This window comes from Tinamus guttatus, unplaced genomic scaffold, assembly GCF_059628265.1.
Source record: "Tinamus guttatus ecotype Peru unplaced genomic scaffold, ASM5962826v1 Tinamus_guttatus_pri_ptg000459l, whole genome shotgun sequence".
NCBI lineage: Eukaryota > Metazoa > Chordata > Aves > Tinamiformes > Tinamidae > Tinamus > Tinamus guttatus.
In genome coordinates this window covers 10190703-10215784 of record NW_028288993.1, presented here as the reverse complement: position 1 = coordinate 10215784, position 25082 = coordinate 10190703, and the positions used below count along the sequence as shown (strand labels likewise).

General features: G+C 35.9%; 1 protein-coding gene across 4 annotated transcripts; it reads right to left on the bottom strand.

Moving 5' to 3' along the window:
- Positions 1-953: 953 nt before the first annotated feature.
- MPHOSPH9 (M-phase phosphoprotein 9) lies at positions 954-24169 on the bottom strand. 4 transcript variants are annotated; one of them, XM_088532530.1, is made up of 23 exons: positions 23952-24169; positions 23211-23364; positions 22877-22966; positions 19249-19769; positions 17365-17488; positions 16227-16317; positions 15699-15805; positions 15152-15277; positions 13930-14357; positions 13127-13285; positions 12265-12352; positions 11375-11590; positions 10227-10274; positions 9622-9686; positions 8126-8227; positions 7171-7308; positions 6257-6459; positions 5367-5531; positions 4928-5048; positions 4004-4107; positions 2896-3101; positions 2265-2333; positions 954-1666 (listed from the first exon to the last, which is right to left on the bottom strand). In XM_088532530.1, exons 1-23 carry the CDS (start codon positions 24056-24058, stop codon positions 1565-1567), a joined length of 3534 nt encoding a protein of 1177 aa, XP_088388656.1. In that variant the 5' UTR covers positions 24059-24169; the 3' UTR covers positions 954-1564. The 4 variants fall into 4 exon arrangements, with proteins under 4 accessions (XP_088388656.1, XP_088388657.1, XP_010220457.2 ...); XM_088532531.1 differs by having other exon boundaries at positions 23211-23361; XM_010222155.2 differs by having other exon boundaries at positions 6284-6459; positions 23952-24168.
- Positions 24170-25082: the final 913 nt, after the last annotated feature.

Here is a 25082-nt window from a genome sequence, read left to right as displayed (position 1 = left end):
CCAAAACATCACTCCCTTCAGCTGTTGAGAGACACCAAATAATTTGGAGCACGATTTTACTAACAACCCAACAAGCATATGCCAACTTGCAGCCAGCCAGCCATTATGAAAGTATCACTCCTAGTTACTAAAAATGGTAAAGAGAAGCACTCCTTACAAATCAGAGTCCTCTGAATTTGCTGAAACAAAAGCACAAAGCATAAAAACTGCAAAAAGGCTTGGTAAATTCCCCAAAGCCTCGGAGAAGCGGCGCTCGGTCATCCCTCCCTTCCACCCCACCTGCAGCACCTCCAAGCCCAGGGTGCTGCCAGGTTATTATGTTCCTGGTCACTCACTGGGCTGCTTTTCCTGCATGCCCATCTCCTCCGTGTACTTGTGAAGGAGATAATTGAAGAAATTTATCAAAGTTAGAGCAGAAAAATTAAACTGCATTTATCACAGTGAAATGATTCCCCAAGGGAAAACAGGGCCAGGGGGGATTTATTTTCTGAAGAGTGATTATAAAGATAATTATTTTTTAATTACTCCAAATGGAATTTTAAAAGGCAAACAACAAATGAGAGGCAATGGAGAAGAGACCCAACAGAACCACAGGGGTGAAATAAAGAAACTTTAGAACTTAGGTAAAAGCTTAGTTAAGGCTGCAGGTTAGCCGTGGTGAAAACAAAAGGAAAACTTGCCTGTTGCAAGTCTGCCATTTTTCAGTATCATGCAGCAAAAAAAGCAACATCTCCCCCAAAACACTGAAGAGTTATTTTCAAGTCAGAGGTGCTGAATATGTTCCCCGTGGTTGATAAACTGAGACTACTTATTGAAACTGAGGTCCTGAAGGAAAATAAGACACAAAACAGAACAACATTTTAGTTAATTAATACATTGTAACTTTAAGAGATTGCCTTGGAATTAATTTGTCTCTGTTCTAATCTCACCTTACAGTACAGGGAAAAACACCATTTTGTAAAAAAGACAACATTTATTTTCTTCAGTCCAATGATACATTTATACAGAAAATTACTTAAATAGCATCCAGTTTGCAGATACAAATGTAAAGTGTCACAAGGAAAAATATTCATGGTACGTAGTTTAAATTAAAAGCATTTAGCACACACTGGTATGTTATCTTTAACACAGATGATTCATGTTGCCTTCTGCGTAATAGAAAAGTTCCAAATTTTCTATTAACTACTATTTACAGCATACCTTGATATCTATAAAATGGTGAGGAAACCAAGTGCAAAAGGGTAACATGATCATTTCATTTTCTGAAAACAAGCTGCCTTTAAGTTGCTTATTGTTATTATAAATTGAATATCACTATTTAAAAATAATATTTCTTTAAAAATATTAAAATACAGGATAAACAGATCCATTCCTCAAGTGTAACAAAAATATGCTTAAAATATAGGTGGCTGTTTGAAGTACAAAATATTGCTGCGTGTAAAGGGTAACATGGTTGTAAAACTACTATTCAGGGTTTATAAAAATACAAAACAATTTGCATTTACTGAGTGCATAAGTATACGTTAGTGCAAACAAAAGCATATTTAAGTTCAAGAGAGGATTCTCAAAGATTTGCAGAGGTATGTAAAACATGAAATCTTTTCAGAGTCATGCGTATTGATCCCAAATCTCTATTAATCCTTTCCAAGCGATCTTCCAGGGCTTCCTAAAGGAAATAATTGAAGAGGGGGAAGAAAAAAGAAAAAAAAGACAGACTTAATCACATACACAAAACCAGAATCATTTCTATTATTGCTATTTTTAACCAGCATCCTTTCAATATATTATCAGCATGCCACTGGCGCCCATAAAGCAGAGCCAGTCCTGCAGGTTTCTCATTATTTTTATGTATGTGTGTGTATATTCATGTTTTTTGATTCCCCCCCAAACCAAGAGTCAGCCCCGAAACAAAAAAACAAAAAAATCCCACCCTGATTTTCTGCCTGGGGGAGGGAGCACAAATGTTGGCAGGGCTACTTATTCCGTTCCTTTCTAAATTGCAATTATATAGAGTATCCCAAGTTACAAATCAGAATCCCGATGCATGATGGTATAAGTAATTTGCAGCAACTTCCCCACTGTCTTTTAACAAAGTCTGGAGATCACCTTACATATGGATCCAACATTCAGCATGTTTCAGGGACACTGCTCAATAGTGCAGGAAAAATCTCACAGTAATCGCACCTCATTTTATACTAAAACTGTCATCTAAACTATATATTCTCAAACAGCAACTGAAGAGTCAAATACATTAGTTTTTTCACCTGATTTAATCTTGCTTGCAATGTCATCCTTCCCCCAGAACAAGGAATTCGACTCAATGCAGCCTCAATCTAATAACAGAAAATACTTCAGCTGTAAATTATGGTTTCAAGAGCCAATGAAAGCCTTTCTGATCTTTAATCCTGCATGGGGAGAGGCACGTATATCACATATACATTACAGATACCCATCCAGCACTGTTCTCACACAAGAACTTTTCTTGCCATAACACTATATAATACAAAATTGATACAAAAATAGATATATAGAGGCTGCCCTGCCGAAGGATCATTTTGAAGAAGACAGCACTCATACTCAGTTGCCAGAATAGTTTAGTGCATGGACTTCTTGTTTGAAAGGTTGATTTAAAATACTGGTAAAGAAAGGAATTCCCCTCCTACCCTTCCATTCCCACTGTGATTATGTTAAGTGATTCTCCTTTAGCAAAGCTAGAGGAAAGAGAGCACTGGAGCATCAGAAGCAGAGCAGGGAAAGGGAGGGAGCTTTCCCAGGGCGGCACTGGAAACTACGCACGAGCCCCAGCTGCGCGTCGGGTACGTACGCCGCTGCGTCCCTGGCTTCTCATGCAAGCACTATACTTAGCCACAACTTTAAAATCAAAGCAATGGTTGCCTGTTGCTTTTCCTGAGTGAGCTCATCAAAAAGTTTCTCTGTTTCGGCCAGAGTCTTAATCCTCGCTGCGTATTGGAAGTCTCTCTCGCAAGGCGCCAGCGCTGGCTCGTGCGCTGCGCTCCTCTCATCCCAAGCTGTCGTCTTCTTCGTTCCGCTACTGAAGGATTCAGCACAAGAGTTCTGTCTGAAACCTGATTGATGCCTTCCTATCAACAAAATAGTCCTTTTTTATTTATTTTGTCATTCTCTATAAACTTGTTGCCTAGACAGAAAAAGAAACTATCAACAAGTGATGTGATCTTGGAGGTATGTAAATGTAAACTGCAGAGTGAGTAACAAAGCCTCATTAGCTTGCCTTAGGCACATTCCATGCAAGAATGGAAAACATTTGCATGGGTCATCTTTTGAGTGATCTTTATAAAACAACATATTTTTTGGTTAACAAACAGACTACTGTAATGTACAAATTAATAACTACTTTTACTCGTTCAAGATTTTGAAATATTCCCATGTACATCAGTTGTCATAAAAACACTGGTCTAAACAAATGCATTAATATAAAACAAAAACAGAATATTGTGACAAAAATTTAAAAAGTGATAAAAGATTTGGTTCAATCAATCATTAAAAATCTGAAACAACTAGCTTTATTCTATTTACTCCTTGTATTTGTAACACAATGCTTAGTAATAGAATTCTATTAGTATGGCTGAGCACGTACATCTTGATACAGATCCTAGTAAAATATGCATTATAACCGAGTTAAGCATCAGAAAACATATTGCCCTTCTGTCTCAATTGAATTACTTTTGTTGTTCGATTGTGTTTGCGCACACACACAGATACATAAAAATAAAATACTGTACAAGTGGGACTTCTCTATCTCCAGTATTATAAGAGATAAATAGTATAATAGAACAAAGCCTATACAATATTTAGGGGATTTTTTTAAAAAGTTCATAGAATAAAGTGTTAGCTTTTTATTTGAACAACTTATCAACTGGGAAGAAATTACGGTAAAAGAAAATGCTTCTGTTGGGGGATTAAAGTATGTTTTCTAAACTCCAAAAAGGACAGACAAGCAGTTTCCCCCACTTTGACAGATTACCTTCTGCATCATCTAATGACAGAAACTGCAGCCTTTTTCTTGGATTGCTGTGCTGTAAAGTAGATGTCGGAACAGCTTCCAGGTCATCCAAAAGGATATCAAATCTACAAAGAGGTAGGAAGAAAACAACAACAAAAAATATACCAATAAAAATACTATTCCGGGTGATAAATTAGCTTTTCATCTTTACGGTTAAATAAACAATTTTTTGTTTAACAATTTATATCCCACAGAGATCAAGTCTTCTATAGACCATTAAAAGTACCTTAACCTTATATCCTCTTATTTGAAAACACCAAATTCATGACACCTCCTTCTAGAAGGATGCCAAGCCCTCAGTCCCAAACACACTGCACTCCCACCTAGGCACCAACAAGAACTCTGAGACCAATGTGAAACATTTCTTCCTCCTCACGTGTGTCCCATACTTTAATCGAGGACAATCACTCAAACTCTACCAGCCTTGCCAAAGATACCAAATAGAAACTATAGTAACTAGTTCTGTTGGTGGAAAATTAAATTCAAGTTTCTTACACTTTTCTCTTGTTTAAAATATAAATGTTTACATATGCTTATAAATTACATGCTAGGTAGATCCTTCCTTCAATTTTTATTTCCAGGTTTATTTCCTGATTTTCCTGTATTTCCTGATAGGCTGCACATGGGTCTGCAGAAGAATTCTCTCTCAACTACTTCTTTGTCACTCATCAATATTGTTCGTGAACGCTAAAGAAGGAAAATTGTTCTAGATTTTTCTTGCCATATTTCAGAAAATAAACTCAGCTTTATATATAGAAATCATTGCATGACTCATTTTCTATAATTTTTTTAAATGAATAAGATCCAGCAGTAACACTATTAAGCCCGTATAAACACACTGTTGTTATAATTACCAGAACACAATTGTATTCACAAAATACATACCTTGTCACTGTGTTTTCATTTTTGCTAAGCAAATGACTAAACCCAGGAGAGAGGTTCTCTTTTGGAGATCGTTTGGGGCTGTATGTCACAGACACCGGGGCCAACATTATCTCTCTTGTGGCTGTGAAAGTCAAAGGACATTTGAATATCTAGGACTTCTCCAACTCAGGAGCTCAGGTGTTTAGGTCTTAAAATGATACTTTCAAAGCTGTCTATGGGTTTATTTAAATTATATGAAAAAGTGCATCACAACACATAAAAATGAAGACAAACACAGCTTTCACATCTTCTATGATGTATAGGTCTTTCTTTTTTCAGATTATCTACTAGAATAACGCAGAATCCTATTTTTACTTTTATTTCTCCTAGCACAGATTTTCACTAATTACCTTTGCTATTTTTTGAGTAACACATCAAAAACCATCAGAAAAGCACTTACTTGGAGTATTTGATTTCCTGTTTGCAGGAGGAAGCGAGGACGACCTCTGGCCGCAAGGGGAGCTGTATCGTTTCGGTCTTTGCTGTTCTTTAGATTTCTCTGGGGACCGATTGGCAACAAAAGAAGTTTCATCAAACCCAACAGTCTGACGTCGATTGGATGTTTCTAATTAAAAAAAAAAAAAAAAAAGTATATTTTGCTACAAAAACTCAAATATTCTTATCTACTTAGCTTTTACTGTACAGAGACTGCACTTAGTCTACCTCATGTCAATATATTTGTGCTATTTAGCTTAAAATCTAACTTCCTGTTCATTATATTCACAGTATTAACCACCCTGTGAAAAGGGAAGCTTTGTAGCATGTATGAGAAGTGATGTTAAATGAGACCAATTTGATAAACAGCGGAAACCAGAACTATTTTTTGGAAAAGATGGTTGGACCTGCCTGAACCAAAACCATAAGTGTTCAGGGAAGACTCCAGGTTTTCTGCTTAGAAGCCTTCCTAATCCCCTGCAGCAGAACAGCCCTGTGCAGTCCCACAGTATAGATGGTAGCTCCCATAATAAACATTCTGGTAGTACACTATGAGAACAAAACTGAAGTGGAATTACAGCCAGACAAAACTCTGTTAGTTATTCCATTAGTGTTTATAAATACTAAAATATTCTCAGAGAAACGACTGACTATCTTGAGATCTAACAGGAACCTTTGCATTCCTTCTACTTTAAACAAGTCACTGAGCTGTATCATCTCAAATTTGCTTAGGAAACCTCCAGAAATTTACATGCTAGAAGCTATTTTTATCTCATTGCTTGAGTTTAATCAACTTTTATCCTGGGGATAAAAAAAACCTAAAAGACATGCAAATGAAAAGCCACTAATGACAACCTTCAGAATACAAAAAATAAAATTTACTGGCTGATATGTCTTCTTTTTCTGTCTGTGTACCCCAATCTTTAAACGCTTTTCCTTCTTTAAGTTCTTTAAAGGCTTTAATTATTGGTGTTTCTCGCATCTCGTTTTCCTTTTTCTCTATCGTGTCTGTTGAAGAATCTTCTTGTGCAGAGTCCTTTTCAGGAGGAGAATGGTGCCTTAAATAACAAAGGAAAAGGAAAAAAAAAGATCAAGCTTTTTAATTCTATTTTAGCTATCCAAATGCAGGCTGAATGGACAAAACCCAGAGAAATTTACTCTGAGCTTAGAGTTTGTTGCCAAAGTAGGAACTTTACAGTAATTTTTAATTTAATCCAAGACCCACAAAGGACTGTGTTATAGGCAAATACATGAATCTAAAGTTGAACAGTGATAGTTAAAATTGGTGATTTGTCATTTAAGTATTTAACGTAACATCCTGACAGAGGCTCAAAAACTTCAGAAAGTCTGAGAAATGACACCTGAAAGAACTGAAGCTTCAGATCAGCCAAAAGCTGCAGCCAACCACAATAGTTCAATACAACAGAACATTTCCATGTCCAAACTGGGAGGAGAAATGAACACAAACAAGCCAGAGAATATGAAGACAATGGTGCAAGATGCAACTTGAGCTTTCCAATATTCCAGGAAAGGTACTGAAGGCTGCAGCACCTGCTGCTTGCTTTATATTTTGTTAAAGAAATAAAATTGTTTGGTTTTTAGAGAATTGTATAGGACCTACAAAAAAATGAGAAACTTTTCAGAATTCTGTTTAAAAAAATAAATAATAATAACACAAAAATATCTAAAAATATGAATCTAGTCAATTTTGGACATTTTTAAGCCCTATTTCCTTTAATCATAGCAGAAACTGATGGAAACCAGCTCACCGAGAAGGAACATAGGATTCTTCTAGTCTGTTGTCTTTGGGGCTTTCCTGCATTTCCAAAGGCTGCCCAGTGAAGATGGAATACTCTGCTCCTGGTATCAACCACTTCCGCCTGCTGACATCAGGAGTTGCCAGCTTGCTACAGGAATGAAAAATTCCAGAACTATAAAATGCTTTGTTTTTTTTTTTAATTACGAAAAAGCAGTCACTTATTTAAGTTAAGCAGAAACAGTAACAAATATATAAAACTGCAAAAATCTATTAAAAAATATCTGCTTTTAAAAACAAGTCTGTAAAGAAAAAAAAAAGAGTATTCAATGTTGGGGTTTCAGACTTAATTCAGCAGTACTGTCAGAAAGCAGAATGCCACACAAATCTTCTTATAAATTACAATTATTTACTTCGACCCAGACTTGTGTATCATCCCTTTCCCAACTAACAAAATAATGGTGTTGACACCACTAAAACATAAAGGAGCAAAATGGAATACAGGCCAACTTCTGATTAACATAAATTCACAAACCAAATGAGTATACATTTTAATGCAACTTCTACACTCCTCTCAAGATATCTGTACAAACTGTATTTAGAAACAACAACAAAAAAAAAACAATAATTAGCCTCTAAAAATCAAAGACATAAGGACATGAAGAAAACCTCTGAAGTCTAATTGGACTACCAGATTTTATTCCCAAGATCTTTGATCTGCGTGGAAATCCCTATACAGCCAATACTTAATAAATGCTCAAATTGAAAGCTGCATCATTTGCCAGATCACTCATACAGTATTTGATGTTTTAATAATTTATTGGCATGTCAAGTGTCCACATTATATTATGCATCTCTAACCCGGATTAGCCTATGGTTTCCTTTTTTTTTTTTTTTTTTTAATTGAAACACATAAGTGTCCTAAAAATCCACACAACTTGTTTCACACGGTTGGAATATTCACTTACTTGGCACAAGAGGTTCCTAAACGATTTTCAGCAATATGACGAAGCTTCAACGTGTTTTCATGTTCTACCTGCTTAAGCTGGGCTTCGAGTTTTGAAATTGTTCTAACATAAAAGTAATAATGAGACATTACAAGATGGTTTAAAAGACATTTAAGAAACATAAGATTATTCTTATTAAAATATGGTTTGCTCATATTTATTGCTCATATTTATTTGGATATCCTGGCAGGGAAAGAACAAGCGAAGAAGAACCATTACAGTTTGAGCTAACAGCATATAAATGCATGTATAAATAATTTGAGTTCCTGGTTTAGTTTAGGTAACCTAATGAGAAAGAAAGATCAGGAGTTACTGCTGCAGAATAAGGCAGTCAATGCAGAGGAACTGGAAAAGAAAGGAAAAAAAAAATCTGTTTTTTTCCTTGAAATGATGCATTTGTCTCCCATTCTGATTTTAATGGGTGACGTTCTCCTGTGTGTCACTTAGGTAACGCCACCGATCCGCTGCTCAGGCGCTTCACGTGATTCCTCCTTCTTCCATATACTGCAGTACACTCCTTCAGCCCTTGGGAAGGCAACACCATGTTAGGCATTTCCTGCTTGGAGGATCCCTGAGCAGAAATACAGATTTGGGAAGCAGGAATTACTGTCCCCCTAATCTGGAAAGGCCCTTACCTAGCAGAATCCACAAACAGGTGGGAACAGTAAAAGAAAAATTCGAGATTGATTGAACTGTTCTTCACAGTATCTTAATTTCCTCAACAGTACGAACAAGGGTTGTAGGCAGTGTTGGCTTTTGGCTTCCTTCTATGAATTCTTTGAATTATTTCTGTTCTTTTCCTTTAAAAATTAGATGGCCCAAGCAGCAAAGAAAAAATCTGTTACTCTTACAAATGTTACATCACATTTGTTTTCTTCTGGTTTTGGCTAAAGATTACCACCAAGCATTAGCTTGTGCATAATGACACTCAAATGGATTCTAATGTGAAACTAGTAAGCACATTTCTAGAAAAATCATGTAAAAATTTACATTAGGAAAAAATATCTCTTGGTCTTTCCCATTTTGGATATCTGGGCCCCAGTTGCACATATAAACACAGAAGAAATTATGTACATAACTACAAAAGAAACAAAAACTCCTGGCAGTTTCCTCACTCCTGAAAACTAGGAGAGAGACTAGTTAGCTGAAGATAGGGGCTCCTGAGGAGACAACTGTAGCATTGGACTGGTTGGACTAGCTGAGTGACAACACGCAGGAGGAAAGCAGTTAATTACAACCCATTGGAAGAGGCTGTAATCAAGGAAGTAAAAAACATACTTTCTGGGATTCTTACAATGTCTGCAAAGTAACACAAAGCAACATAAAATGCTTAAAAAAATTAATCAAAATTGCAAGATCTACTACCATTATGACCTAGGAGTACATTCCCTATGCCATAGCCTGTAATTCATAATTTAAAATCATTGAAATAACACTGAAGACCATTTTGGAATTACCTTTTCAAATCAGAGATCTGGGTGTTTGCATCAAGCAATTTGTTTTCAGTTGCATTTAATGTATCCTACAGAGTACAGGAAGAAGAAAGTAACAAGTTGAGAAACTACATAAACATATAAAAATCCATAACTCTACATCAGTTTTGTAAATAATGCATTAACTACACCCTCCTGTTTGAAAGGAAATTCCGTTACAGTTCTTTGACTTTGCAGTACTTTTGCTGTCCATGACTGGAATATCATTTAAAAAAAAAAAAAAAAAAAAACCTCTTCTGATGCACTAAACTTCCTCTTTTCACCATCTGAGGGCTCTGATGATACAGTAAGAAGTCATCAGTTAAAATAAATATGGATCTTTCCATCTGAGCTTTTCCCAAATACATAAGTTTATTCAGTTAAGTCTATGGCACATATTAGCTCAGAGATATTTGCATGAAACACGTTGGCCTTAAAAAAAAAAAAAAAAAAAAAAAAAAACCTATAAAGAACAGTTTGTTCTGTCTCCTCACTTATAGTTGGAGAGCTGTATATTCTTATATAAGTTATGTATAAGACTTTATTTTTTAAAAAAGTTTACATATAATATTAACTCTTTTATTACCTACCTTAACTCTTTCATGTTCCTTTCCAAGGGTGTCATATTCTCCTAAAAGCTAAAAAAAAAAAAAAAAAAAAAAAAAAAGTACAATTGAAGTTTTTGTTGACTTTTGTGAGTAAATCTATCTTAATTGCTTGTCTAATCTATGCATTAGCACTATGAGGATACAGAGGGTATTTGATTTTTCTAGAAAAAAAAAATCAACATTATTTCTTAAGCTCTAGTGGTTCTAGTAAGAAAAAATATTAGAGGGAGAAAAAATAGAATTATTTGCACATTATATTTCTAACTTCAAAAGATTTATCTCTAAAAGAACTAAAGGAGTTGAATGAACTAGTCTAATTCCTCACTGACTTTACAGATGACTTTTTCTATTTTAACTGTTATTTCAGTACTTTTGAAATTTTATTGTTAACATAAAACGAAAAAAAAAGTTAAAGTATCTAATAATTTTTCCAGCTAACATCTATTTCACCAAGACAAGTCCATTTCAATATATTGCAAAGCTATTACTGAAGAATCAGAAGGCACAATTCCTTTGATTCAGCCTTAAATAATACATATAATTTTCACAGTTATGCCAAATTGTAATGAGTTATAAAAGATAAATTCAGCCTATTCCCATTAAGCTCAAAAGAGGGCGGGCGGGGCGGGGGGGGAAGAAAAAACTTGTTTTAAGTTCCAGACTTCTATTAAGATACCACAAAGATGAAACTGTTGGAAACAGCAGAAACTAAGTGACATAGATTTGCCCCTTTGTGGTTGCAAACCACCTCCTAACCTGCCATCTGGACTTGAAAGCTATAAACAAATTATTCTCCATAATACCTATAAAAGGAAAATGAGCTAACAGCTTAAAGAGTAATAAAATACCTGAAATGAGCTACCACAAGCATTATCATATGTAGCTGTAACAAGACGAAATGAGTTCTCTAGTAGTGACCAAACGACATCCTTGCTGCTTTAAACAACTTTTAAAATATCCATTAGGTTTGTAGTACCACCTAATGCCTAAATTACTAAAGCCAAATGGAGGTTTCTATTCTCAGCTGTGCATTACTATTTTGCCATAGCAAACTAAGCAGTTCACGAAAACATTGAACACTTCATGTTCATAATGTGCAGCGATAAACAGCATGGCCCATTCTCACTTACATTCTGAAACATTTTATTTTCTTCCTTTAACCTTGAATCTTTATTATCAGACAATTTATAAGCTTTTTCAAGTGTTTCCTCTAGATCTTTAAGCCTTGATTTTAGTCGACTGATAGTGTTATCTTTCTCCTTGTTGCTCACGCGCATTTCTTCGGTTCGTTCTTGCAGAACTTTGGAAGTGTTGCTGACGGCGTAAAAGCGTTCTCGCCAGTCCGCCTGCACAAGAAAGGCAGCATTCAGTATATTTACCCAGCAGATCTTTTATTCTGGTACAAGGCATAATCTGAAACCCCCTAAGCAGAAAACAGGTGTACATCTGTATGTAAACCAGAAAAGAGGAAAGACAGGTTTGTTCATTTCTATAAAATAGAAAGTATTAAAATGAAGGCTAAAGACCCACAAGATGATACCCATAGCTCTGTATTCATGAAAGAACTGGCCAGCAAGACTATATAAATGCATGTAGAAAGATAATATTTTTGTGTGTGCATGAGATGTGCTATTATCACATAGATGCAATATGAACCCAAAAAAGAAGTAGCAAAGATTTTTTTTTTCCTTTACGTTCCTTTGCCCACTACATGGTTTACTCATTTAATTTTGTTTTAGACGAAGACACCAGAAACACATTACAAACATTCTGCCATTGAACTTTGGTCTCTGACAACCTGGAAAGGTGGAAAACTGATGATTCTCATCTGAAACTCAAGGAAGGAATCCAAGAAACACAGCTGGGAAAGTCACCTGTGTAACATCTTGGCTGATATCTTGCATTAAGAAGAGAAGTTGAAAATAAAATAATGGAAACAAAGAGCTAACAATTAACAGGTGCATTCTCCTAGCACTATAGCTAGCTTTGAACTAACGCGTCACCAACAACATATACTTACCATTTGCTTTTCTAGCATATTATTCTTATTTTCAAGGACTCTCATGCGAGCACTTGCTTCATTCAGAGCTGCATCCAACTGGTCACACCTATTTAAGAGACAAAAATTACAAAAATCTCGTGAAGTTTTCAAATAATAAATCTACATTTTCTCTATCTCACACACACACACAAGCAAGCAAACAGACAAATAATAGCAATGTGTGGAAGTCAATAGGCAGTTCCAATTATTCTGAAGGGCATGAATTCAGACAGATGAAGTACCCAACAAAATTTGTAACAGACGCTTTGCTTGGGGGGGGAAAAAAAAAAAAAGATTAAATATATATTGCTATGTATCACAATGAGCTTCTACACAATGTCAACCACTGACATTATGCCAAGCAGAACAGAGGTGAGGCACACAGCCTCCAGGGGCGATATCTGGACAAAGAGAATTGACTGGCAAAAGCACCAAAGAAGTCAGTTTGACAGAGCTACCAATAAATCCAACACGGTTCCTGCATTACCTGCAGTTTTGACAGGAACAATAAAGAAGGATGATGTTCACCACGACAGGCAAACACAGTCTTACAAGGTAGGCACTTCCATGACAAATTGCTTTGCTCTGCCTCAGCCTGCCAACTGAAGTTTCTTGAGCAAAACTTCTACTGTTCTCTGCAGTACTAAACTTATACAAGGTGCACATGCTTTGGTCTGAACATCACACCTGATACCTAAAAATAATCTTAAACTAATCCTCAACAGGTGCAAGAAATCTTCAGAATTATAGAGTAAAATAAACTAAAAGATAAACATATGCAGTTTTTAAAATGGGGAAAAAAATGCAACAGAGAGAGAGGACAAACAAGGACAAATAGTACCTGTCAACAAGATTTTGATTGATTTTCTTCAGCTCTTCAGAGGAGGCAGTTTTATGGCTTTCCTCTAGCTGTTGTTTTAAGCTGTGTATCTCAGCATCATAGTAAGCTCGCAGATCAGCTATGTGTCGAGCGTGTTTCTCCCTCAAGTTCTGCCTAATCCTGTTTTTGAAATGAAGAAGGAAGAAAACATCAGCTATCCACATGACCCTGCATTGCCAGCTGTAATCATTACACATATGAACTCAACATTTGTGTACATCTTAGCTGTGGTGCCATTCAAATTAAAGCAAGGAAAGCTCTGACATTTAAGGCAGCAGTGTCAGCCCTTTAAGGTTTGCGTATAGGTATTTACATTAAGAACACAAAGCTTTATTCTTTCCCCACTCTTTTCTCCCCTTGCAATGCATTGGAAAATACTCCTCTAAAACTAAAAGAGGAAAACTTACTGATAGAACTAGGTTGAAACCATGGCCCCTACATAAGTCACCCCATATGGATTACATACCATGTCTGCATGTTCCTGTGCAAGTCAGCAGAGCTATAGCAGACACTGAGAAATATATGCTTTTCCTAAGTAAAGTAATTCTTTGTTTCTTTTATCATGTGGCCCTAAGTAGGAAAATGTACATGCACTATAGTACTTTGAAATTCACTTTGTAGACCCTACAAAATAAGCATACAGTTTTATTGTAATGTATAAATGTAAATATCCAATTCATATGACTAGTATTTTTAAGTTCAATTCTTTCATGAACGGACCCATGTCACTGTTTAAAAAAAAAAAAAAAAAAAAAGCATCTTACTTGGAGAGCATCACAGGATCTTCAAAAGATGTTGCTGAAGGACTGTATCCCGGTAAACTGTTGTCAGCACAATGAGTAACAGAAGATGGAGCTAAGGTCAGTGTTTCTTCTTCCTCAGCGTTGACTAAAATATCATTATTAGCATCGGCATAAGCCATTGGAAAAGGACAACTGGTCTTGCCTTCATTTTGAAAAGACTGATTTTTCCACGAGTCCAAATACACAGGTCTATTGCTGCCAGGAGAACCACCTAGCTGAGACGAATTACTCGTCTGTGAGAAAGAGTCTGTGTCACAATGACTTGATAATCTGGGCTCTGCCATGGAGTCTGGAGAAAAAGGAACTGTCTCTTCAGGAATATTGAGAAAATAATGTCCTGGAGTTGGCTGACCTGGTTTCATATGCAGGGTTGGGTCCAACGTCAAGATCTAAGAAATAAGTTAGATTGCTATAAAAAGTGATTGAAACTTTTGATTTTGTAAATGGAGTTATATAATAAAAATATTGCAGGAATTAACACTGGATATTACTGGAGTTACTTAGTAGCAACCAAGAGCACAGCTGAAGGAGAACTGCAACAGCTCAAAGGATAATACAATGTCTGCAATAATCTCAACGTCTGCAACTTGGGTTTCATCAATAATAAAGACCTACCTAAAAACTGTAGCTGCCCAGAAAACCTTAGAAATTCCAGCCACAGCCTGAACGATGACGTTTGCAAGCAGCTTGAAACAATAACTTTGTACATTCATTGATCACCTCACAAGTAACACACATAAGTAATGATGGCTATTTGACTGCCTTATTTTTATACAGGAAAAAGTTGATGGATGTATTGCAAAAATGGTATAATGAAGAAACAGATACCACAACGAATATCTCCACTACTGCAGACTCTTCTGTTGCAAGGTGGAAGGAATCTGTCTTGTGGGAAGAAGTGAGAGAAAACCCCCTTATCTTGATTTGCAGTCCCACGCGCAGTTGATGAGCTGCAGCCTCAGCACGTTTGTCCCTGCATCATCCCCAAGGTTGTGCTGCAAAGGTGCTCGTTTTCCCAGGGCATCTTATGGCTTCTTTGCAGCTGGATCATTTCCCAGCCCAGTGCACCACACGGCTGCACTAAGTGTTGTTCCAGCCTAACACTCGAGGTGGCAGCAGGGGCTGATTAATGGGAAAATGGCCTGTGTCCCCTGACACCTTCAGCCCGAGATATTGATCTTACCTCTGGTGGGTGACTTGACTGGGAAGACGACATAAAATTCCAGTCTGGCAGTTGCTTGCTTTCCTTTTGCCTCTTATGATAAATATCCTTCAATGACGATGGCTTTAATTCATCAGCAGAAGACAACTTGAACAAATAAAAAGACTAAATTATTTTTTCTAAATACAATTCTCCTTACCCAAGACAGACAAACAACTTTTACCTAATAAAACAGTTAAGAACAGAAAAAAAGGTTTTATTCAATGCATACAATCTTAGAAGGGATCTTTAAGGAGGCATATATACCTTCAGCACATTAGTCTCCCTCCTTCTCTTACACATGCACACACATGTACTTTCTTTTAAAGGACAAAAGAAGGCCAATGAATTCCAAATAAATTTAGCTGAGGTAAAAGGCTAATGAAGGAACAGAATATGAGAGACTAAGCTAACAAAGGAAAACTTCCACAGGAAGTTCACTTCTAAATGACTGATTCTTCCCAAGGTAGAAAAGAGCAAAAATGACAGGGGATTGTAAGTCCATGTTAAAAACACACAGAAGGTTTACCTGATCTGGTGATACTTTTGTGGAGAAAATATCAGTGAACTCATTTCTGAAGTTCTCGGGTAAAGAGTGATACATCTCCTTTTCATCGAGTTTCCAGTATGAAAGTCCTAATAAGAAGAAACATTGAAAAAATATTACAAGTCTCAAGCTTACAGCTAATTACCCCAAATCAATTACTAAGATATTGTTCTGGCAGCCTCATACTGCATCATTAAAGAAGGTAGTATTCACTATTTGCATGTATTGCGAACAGATCTTACTAAAGTAAGTGCTAACAGAAGTTAAAAATCTTGATGAAAAGCAATAGGAATATAAATTAGCATTGTACCACACAGCATCAGTAAGCAAAGAGCAACATGACCAGAATTACACTGTGTAAAGTTTAACAACTTGCCAGTGCTCAAAACAAGCTCTCTAGAGCCCTTTCTAACCTCCTCAAAATTACTGCAGGTGTATTATAGTAGAGAGTTATTAAAACAGAATTCAAAAGAAAAGGTAATGTAAGTAAATGCAGGTAATCAAGTATACCTGAAGCTTCAGACACTACAGAATTCGGACTTTCGTTTGGTTGATTGAGGTAAAAGGTGTAAGATGGCAAAGCAGCAGCATTAAGATTTGTCTAAAATAACAAAGGAAAAAGGATTTTAAAGGCAAATTGCAATACAAGGGTACAATTAAAAAAAAATCACATGTAAATGTTATTAGCTTTCTTAAACAGAGATTAAATTTAATTATACAACATGATCCAGACATATACAACCCATATTCAGGGCAATTGCTGCCAAAAGCAGAACCCAGCTAACCCACATAATTAGAAAATAACAATATTTTCTAGTTTATGTGCCAGTTCTTAAGAAGCATTTTCAGATGAAATGTTACAAAAACCTACACTTTTCCTGGGACAGTCATCTAAAATTTCTCGCTCCTTAAAAGATATAAGCATATACAGAGATGACATAAGAATCAAGTGTTCCCCTACTTCCTCATCCTTATACGAATGATGATGAAGTTGTAACTTCAGCAGTTACAACTCCACCTACCACAGGTCAGGAGACAAACAACGGGCACCATCTCAACTTTGAAAGATGCTGCATGTCACCATTCTCACCACTCCAATAATCATTTTTGGATTTTAGCATTGGAGACTGCCAAAAAACACTAAAAAAGCCCAAACTAAACCAGAGCAACAAAAACTCTTCTACTTAAAGAAAAAAAGCAAGAATACAGTTTGTCTTGCACAAGTGGCTAGTGCTTCAATTCACAAAAAGTTTAGCACCTTCCATTAAACTTTGTGTAGCAAAAGAGAGATTACCAGCTGAAGAGGAAGACAAACATTTGGAAAACATAAGATCCTTCAAAAAATAATGTGGTACAATGAATTTTTGTGAGTTGAAGCTTCAGTTGAGGATGTGACTAGTACCTCTAAGGAAAGGATCTGAACCATTGATGAAAGTTCAGGCAAAAACTAGGCAAGGAATAAAACAAACCAAAATAGCTATGTGAACAAATACAGAATGATCCAAGAAGTAAATTCTGCCCATTTGAAAGTTTAACTTTAACCTGTACTAATTTGTATATTTAAAGTTAAGCATGAAAGCATATGCTAAATGAGAACATAAATATATCTCTGGAAAAATACCAATGGCAAGAATAGAAGATGACTTACATTCTCAAGCGTTAATTTCTTTGCTTGCTCATTTCCTTGCATAGAGTTCACATGTACTTCTTCTGTATTTATTCTTTTTGGATGGTTTTGTTTCAACTTCTGTGCCCATGATGTTAAAGATTTACTATATGGTAAGAAGCATAGACATGATCATTCTATATATACATGTACTCCCCTTTACAACAGAAAAATAATCGCTACTGAAATCACTTCAGTCTTCAACATTAAATATACACAGTGAAATTCACTGCCCTTGTGCTTTTTTTTTTGGAGAAACAGTGAGAAATGATAGATATCAAACTGATTTTAGGGGCTAGGATTTTCAACGACAACAAAAAACACTTAAAGGAAAGTTGCTGATCATTTGCACCCATAATCAAAATAGTTTTCCTATTGTAACAAATCACAACAAAAAAATCACATTTTTAGCCAGACACCTTCTTTTTCAGCAACTCAAGCAAACTGCGATCAGAAACAATATCAAGTGAGAAAGCTTTTCTTGGTTTTGTTTTGTTTTTGTTACTACTTTGTTATCAGTCTGGCCTTAAAGAAGATAATACAAGCTAGGGCACACTAAGCTAACCCTCCAGCCTCACAGACACTTCCTCTTTAAGGATAAGAAAGACAAAGGAAAAAAAAAAAAACAATTTTCCCACTTTGCTAAAGGGTCCGGGTCCTGGCTTGAGACAAAACATCGAAACAATGAAAAATGTTAAAACTAAAAATCGAAAAACACATCCCAATTTGGGTTAAATGAACCATTGCATCTTGATATGAACCCTCTCTTCCTTCCAACTGAGTTCATTTTTTGAAATAGAAGGCAATTTCAAATAAAGCAAACACTTGCATTTTTAAATAGAAAAAATAAAATGTCATGATTTCAAAGAGTTTTTAAAAAGCTGGGGGGTTTCTGTTTGTTTTAATGAAAAACACACCGGAATTGAGCTTCTACAGCTCTCAGTTTTCCCGGTAGTAACGCAGACCCCACCTAGCAAGTTCTCCATGAATTGCAGCTACCGAACTCCTGGAAGGGTGCAACATGAATCGAATACTGGAATAGATCCCAACGGAAAGGAGGGAGAGAACACGCATACCGATGGGGTCACGGGCTGCCCTGTGCTCTGAGATGACATTTCCAAATCCATTCCTCTAAAGGAGCTGCTTCTGTGTTTTACTACATACTAGCAAAACGCAAGTTCATTGTCAGAATCCTCTGTTTGTCCATGAAGAGGAGGTTCTTTTTCTCTGCAAACTGCTATCAGGATCTCACAGGCAACATGCTGCACACATGACCTCTGATATAGCTCATGGTCAAATGAAAACACTGCCTTTACTAGCCAGTCTGACAAGGAGAGCAAAACACAATTTTAAATTCTGTGCAACCAGAAAGTACTTGGTCCATGTTATTGCCCACAGGCCAGACAAATTAGCTGGCCAATCTCAAGTTCCAGTAGTTCCACCGGACAGGACAGGGGCCAGGAAAAGGGGAGCACTTTTTCTGTCTGTCTGTTGTTTGATACAATTTATTACCGTAATGCATGCATATAAGTTTGCAAAATATCAGTCATTTAAATATGATAATCAGCACCTCAAATTCTGTTGCTCAGATACAACACTATACAAACTGCATCTTAGCTCACATTTACAGTAAAAAGCCATTGTATTTTTTCAAATGTACCTACAAGACAAACACATGCCTGATGTAAAATATGCATCATGCAGAAATGACAAGCTTATCAAATACATGCATCTACCAAGCAGTTTAAGGTAATTTTTACATTTTAGAAGTTCCATTCAATTCTTATGCAAGAGTAATAATATGTAAATACAAATGCTTACTGAATGTGGACTGTCATATATTTATATATAAAGTTTACCACTTACCCATTTATTTTTCCACACTGAGCTTCATTAACCTTATGTTCAAATTCAGCAGGAAAAACTAAAACATCATTCCTCCCTGATGGACGATTTTCCTCTGTTTTTTTCAGTAAAAGTTCTCTCTTATTTTGAATACTGGCTATGACTGCATCTCTCTGCAATACTGCTGCATCACCCTGTCCTTGTGAAGTTTTCTCCATGTAGTCCGTGCACTTGCTAATGCTGGTAGCTTTGCTCGGGTTCAGCTCGGAAGCAGGCAGAGTACCATACCCACTACTCACTGAAACATCATTTGCAAAACATTCCTGATGCAAAGCAGATGCATTTGGCTGACTTTCTGCTTCATTAGATTTAAGCTGATTGACAATGCACTCATTTTCTTCAAAGATTTCAGCACGCAACCCCATTTGACTTTCTAATGAAGAAAAAGTGTCTGTAAGTTTGGCAGGCAAACTTCGGCTCTTGCCGGCACCCCAGTTGCTGGTCTGCAGTTTCACTAACTCCCTTATCTCATTCTGAATCAGCTGAAGAGAAGGAAAAAAAAATCGTATGAGATCATGCCACAAATCATATTTATTCTTTGATCCCTCTTCAATTTGTGTTATTAGTGACAGAAATAGAATACTTATTTCAAACAACACCTATGCAGTTCTTCATTACATAGACATCTCATGCATAAAGTAAATATATGCATACTGTGCTTAACAGTAAAATGTGCGTGGTAACAACTCTTAATTCCAAGCAGTGAATTACTGGTCTCAGTAGTCATTTATTAATGTAAAAACATGCATGTGTATATTAGCTACATGCCTTCAAAGCTATAGCATTTTACCAACCCACTGCTGAAATATAAATTATCTAAGCACACAGTTAAAAATGGGCAAAGGTCCTTTGCTAAATTTAGGTCCAAAAGAATTAAAACTATGGAGATGAATTTCCTAAGATTAGAAGGATGCTTTAATGGAAATATAACTATTACTCTATTACACAAATAGGAATAATGTACCTCTGTAAGATTATTTGCATATAATTTGCATTTAAAATATCTGATTTTGATAATTTATTAGGTAGTTCATATGATACAAAGGTTTACGTTTTGATTGTTTTGATATCTAATAGCGCAGAGCAAATCTGTAGCTAGATAACATGAAGAGATTTAACAGGTTATTTCAGTGCATTAGGTAAACAATATTTTTAAATGGTTTATAGTTGTATGGTTGTATGTAAATGGTTTATAGTTGTATACTGAAGCAGCTCCAAGAAACAACTGATGCCTCTGTCAAGGGCTATGACAAGATTTCACGTTAATGTCCATGGCCACATTCTTTGGCCACGGATCAGGCTTTGGTGACGTTGCAGGTTACTGAACTCTGCATTTGCACCCGCTTTGTGTTACACACTGCAAGACCAAAGCATCTAGCTATTTTCAAGAACACATTAAAAACTAATTCCTCCTCAAATCTCAAAGTTAGATAATGTTAAGAGCATTGGACTCTACTAATGTTTTTCCATAGAACTACAATACCTTACCTACATATGAATACCAAGTGGAAGAAAAAATTAAAAATAAATATATATATGTGTGTATGTACACACATGTATATATATATGTATATACACATATATCATTTTTTCCTCTGTAAATGTATATTTAAAAAAAAAGGCTTCCTTTCAGAAGAAACTAAACGCAACACTCAATCAAGTTTTCTATGTTTTACCATCTTACAATAAAAGTAAAAACTGACTTTCATCTCAGTTTTCTATGCACAAAGATTTAAGGATGAAGTTTCTGCCATAGTTTCAAGATCGCTAGTGTGCTAATGATTTCAAACACGGCTGCAATAATTACTGTGATTTAATTCTATGATTCAACTGAATCTGAACTGCCAAGGAAACCAGGGAACATAGAACAAAAGGAAAGAAACAGTACTGAGGGAAACACACCGATCAGATTCTCTGCTGACACTTAATCTTTGCCATTAATACTTTGTGTGAGAAAGGGGAAAGGTTAGCATTCCAGTTAAGGAGTATTTTTATGTCTCCTTGCATAGCCACCAACAACTTCCACAGAAGAAAAAAAAAGGAAAAACGACACCCAATATGAGGATTTGTATAAAGTTTGGGAGCTATCGGTGGCTATTTTTATTTTGTTCTTGTCTTAAATAAGATTTTGACTTGGGGAGAATCCATAGCTGGTTCATCATTAGCACTTCTATTTTCTTTTAGTGTATAGTTCACATAAGCTAAGGACTGTGATTCCAACACAAACTCAAAATCTTTTAATCCCTGATCCGATAAGAATGAACATGTGTTTTCTTAAGCACAGCTGGTCTTGAAACACAGCACAGAGCAAATCTTATCTCAGGGTCATGTCAATACTAAAAGAGCATCTGGCTTTTCTACCCCAAATAGTAGGTCCTTCATTTTGTCTTTTTAGTTTCGAAGCGTGTTGAGTTCCCTGTATGTCAACGTTCCCGCCAGTTCACTGACACACCAGTTTTAGATTAAACAGCTCCATCTATTTTATCTAATGCATTCATACAACCTGGAAGTAAGTTAAGGCCATTGATTTTATATTTAGCCTGGCAATTCATGCAGTTAGCAAATCCCTTCTTACACCACAAACTCAGCTCTTCCAGAGGTAGCCTTTCCTATCAATAAAGACAAAACTAGCAAAATCAACACAATGGATTAGTCAGGCTATCATTAGCAACAAGTAAATCAAACCACTACAGTATGAGACAGGAAATACGAGGGTAAGGAAATACTGGTGGGACAAAAATAACAAGACAGGAAGGGAAAAAAGGAGGAGGGGGAAGAGGAAGAGACAGGAGATAGGATAAAAGAAAAGGACAGTACCTCTTGTTAATTCAGTTCAGGAACTGTTGATTACTACTAGTGTGGAGGGCATCAGGACAGGGAAGGGAAAAACAGCAACCAAAATGATGAAGATATTAAGTATTATATATTTAGAGAATTACCATCTTGCATACACACATATACATTCCCTTTGTTCCATTGTTTGTATCCATTCTTTTAATGGATAAACATGGTTTTGACAGAAATGTGAATCTTCACATTTGAGTCTTATTTTTAGAAATTAAGATTATTCAACTAAAGGGTGAAATAGATGATCAACTACTAACATTAATGTTTTCCTACACTACATACTAGCTACATAAGGGGATTGTATGTTACATAATGTTTTCTGATGAAGAGAAGACTACAATGTTTGGAAGTTAGAACTGACACATTCTAGCAGTTAATACAAAACAGCCTGTACTTAAAATCCAAGTACTGTGTGGGCATTCTGAATGAAACATTTGTTAAAACAGAACTGAACTGAAATCAAATACTCCAAGAACCATCACTTCTGAAGTGCTTCCTATCAGTTACTTCATAAATTAACCAAGGCCACATGAAATACGCATCCCACGAGTCAGCGGTCCGATCATCCACTCCCTTAACTAGGTGCCCACTGGAAGAATTATCAGCCCCAATATACTCACAGAAAAATACAGCACTGTCAGGGACCAGACTTTATTTTTTAGTCAAGGTGAAGGGAAAAAAAGAGAAGAAAATAAAAAACACACTCAGTCAAACCTACTTACATGAACAAATAATTACTTACTTGAATTTGATGGTGGAACTGCTCTTGTTGGGCAGCTATTTGTTCTTGACATTGTTTTTCTACAAGTCTGAATAACTGTAACCACCTTGTCTATTAAAACATAAAATAAAATAATTAAGGCACAATCATACAGCATCTCTTAACTTTTCTCCAGCCATATCATTATTCAATCTTATCTTTAGATGCCAATGTAATATAAATCTTAATAATGGCACTCTAGTTATCCACCCTACAACACACGCAAAGCCCAACCATATCACTGAAAGGAAACTGAGAGAAAAATAGTAACAGAAGTATATTAAAAAACAAACAAAAAAGCCTTAACATGAATTACCTCAAAGTTCTTCACAGTTTCTGAGTCAACACTTCCTAAGTTCTGGATATCTTGCATGAAGGAGGCAAGTACTTCATCAGAACCAGGCATTAATGAGGACCTGGCATTCCCTGAGTAACCAGAAACTACACTGGGATTGGGTGAGGGACTTCTCCTGAAACATGAGGAAAAACATTTCAATTATTTATTGCGCCAGATGTCCAACATGGTAGCCAAAACAAGAAATATATGCTTAGCTTACACTGTGACGCTCATCATGCTGAAAAAACATAGCTAGTACATTGAAAATAATATTTTCCATCTGAGAAGTTACATGTATATAAGTGACGTATAATTATTATCTTAACAGATCAGTTGGAAACTTCTCCTGAGCTGCAGCTTAGGCCATTAGTGCACATTTTCCTTTCTTGCTCATTGAGAAAAACAATCCAGTTTTTGAGTTACCCTTTTCTACAAATTACGTAACAAAGTATATGAGCTTTCCAAAGAACAGCCCCTTATTATCTTTCCAAGTAAGTATTTCTTTTTCCATTTCAAGAGATAATGGATGCTTTTAAGGAAGATAAGACACTTATTTCAGTAAAACTTTTAACTTATTATTATGTTAAGTTGTACCTGCAACCATAAAGAAAACTAAAATATACTACTGATGATTTCATCTCAGTAATAATGTTACTGTAAAAGTGTGCTATATATGCAAAACAAAATGAATACAAATATTTTTAGGAATTCCTTCAGCACCTGGTGGAATTAAAGTTCAAGACAGAGTTGTGGGTGTTTCTGACATCAGCGTCTGCAGAAGCCGAAGGAATTTCTTGTACAGTATTCACCAAGTCACAGTTTTCCATATCTTATGTCCAAGTATGATGTTATCCTGCAAATATAAAGAAATATCACACTTCTAATTCAACAAGCGATTTGGATTTGCTGTTTGCAGAAACCAGACCTGATTAAAGAGATAGTTATTTCAGACAAGCCACCCTGAAAACACTAGCACTCCAAAACCAGCCTATTTTTCTTGTCTGTGCTATGCTTGCAAACACTTACTTAGGCAGCGTCGTACTTCCTGGGACGCCTACACATCAAAACGAGATTCCAGGCTGCCCATGACAGTTTGTCTGGCCTAAAATGTGTGTCTGAATCCAAAACATACCAGGCAGAGCAGTGGTTCTTTATCTGGGGCTCCACAGGCTGTTTTATATGACTTCCACGAAACACAACTAAAAAAAGGGGCATTGGTGATATATTCAAATTTGCTGGGTCTTTTTAATTGTGCTTTTGTTTTGGTTTGGTTTTTTTTTTTTGAGAAATACCAAGTTAGATTGCTGCCAACTAATTCTTCCAATATAGTTACTTGCTTGTATGATATTTCTTTTTTTTTTTTTTTTTCCCCACAGAATACTTATTATTGCTGTTTAGCATTAATTCAAAAAGCATTAAATTTGTTTCAGGACAGATTCCTCATTAAATAACATTAAAATTTAGTCAAACTAAAATCCCACCATAGTTAAAACACAGGAGCTGGTTAATTACAAAAAGCCTAAATATATATATATATATATATATATATATATATATACACAAGAACTGCAGTAAGTTCTTCAAGTCATCAAAACACCAGTTTATAAAAATAAATGCTGTAGGAGACTAAAATATGCTTGCAGTTTCCATACTTTCATTAAGGTAAACAGCAAAATATATCGATTAATCAAGTTTTCTGTACTGCTTATTTCAGCAAATCCCATGGCCTAGTTAATTTATCCTACCCTAATACTAAAGTAAAACCTTATGATCATTTAAAGGACAGAGAACAAAGAGACATCAGGTAGAGCTATCCTAGTGATCTGTGATGAGCATAAATCCCTGCTACCT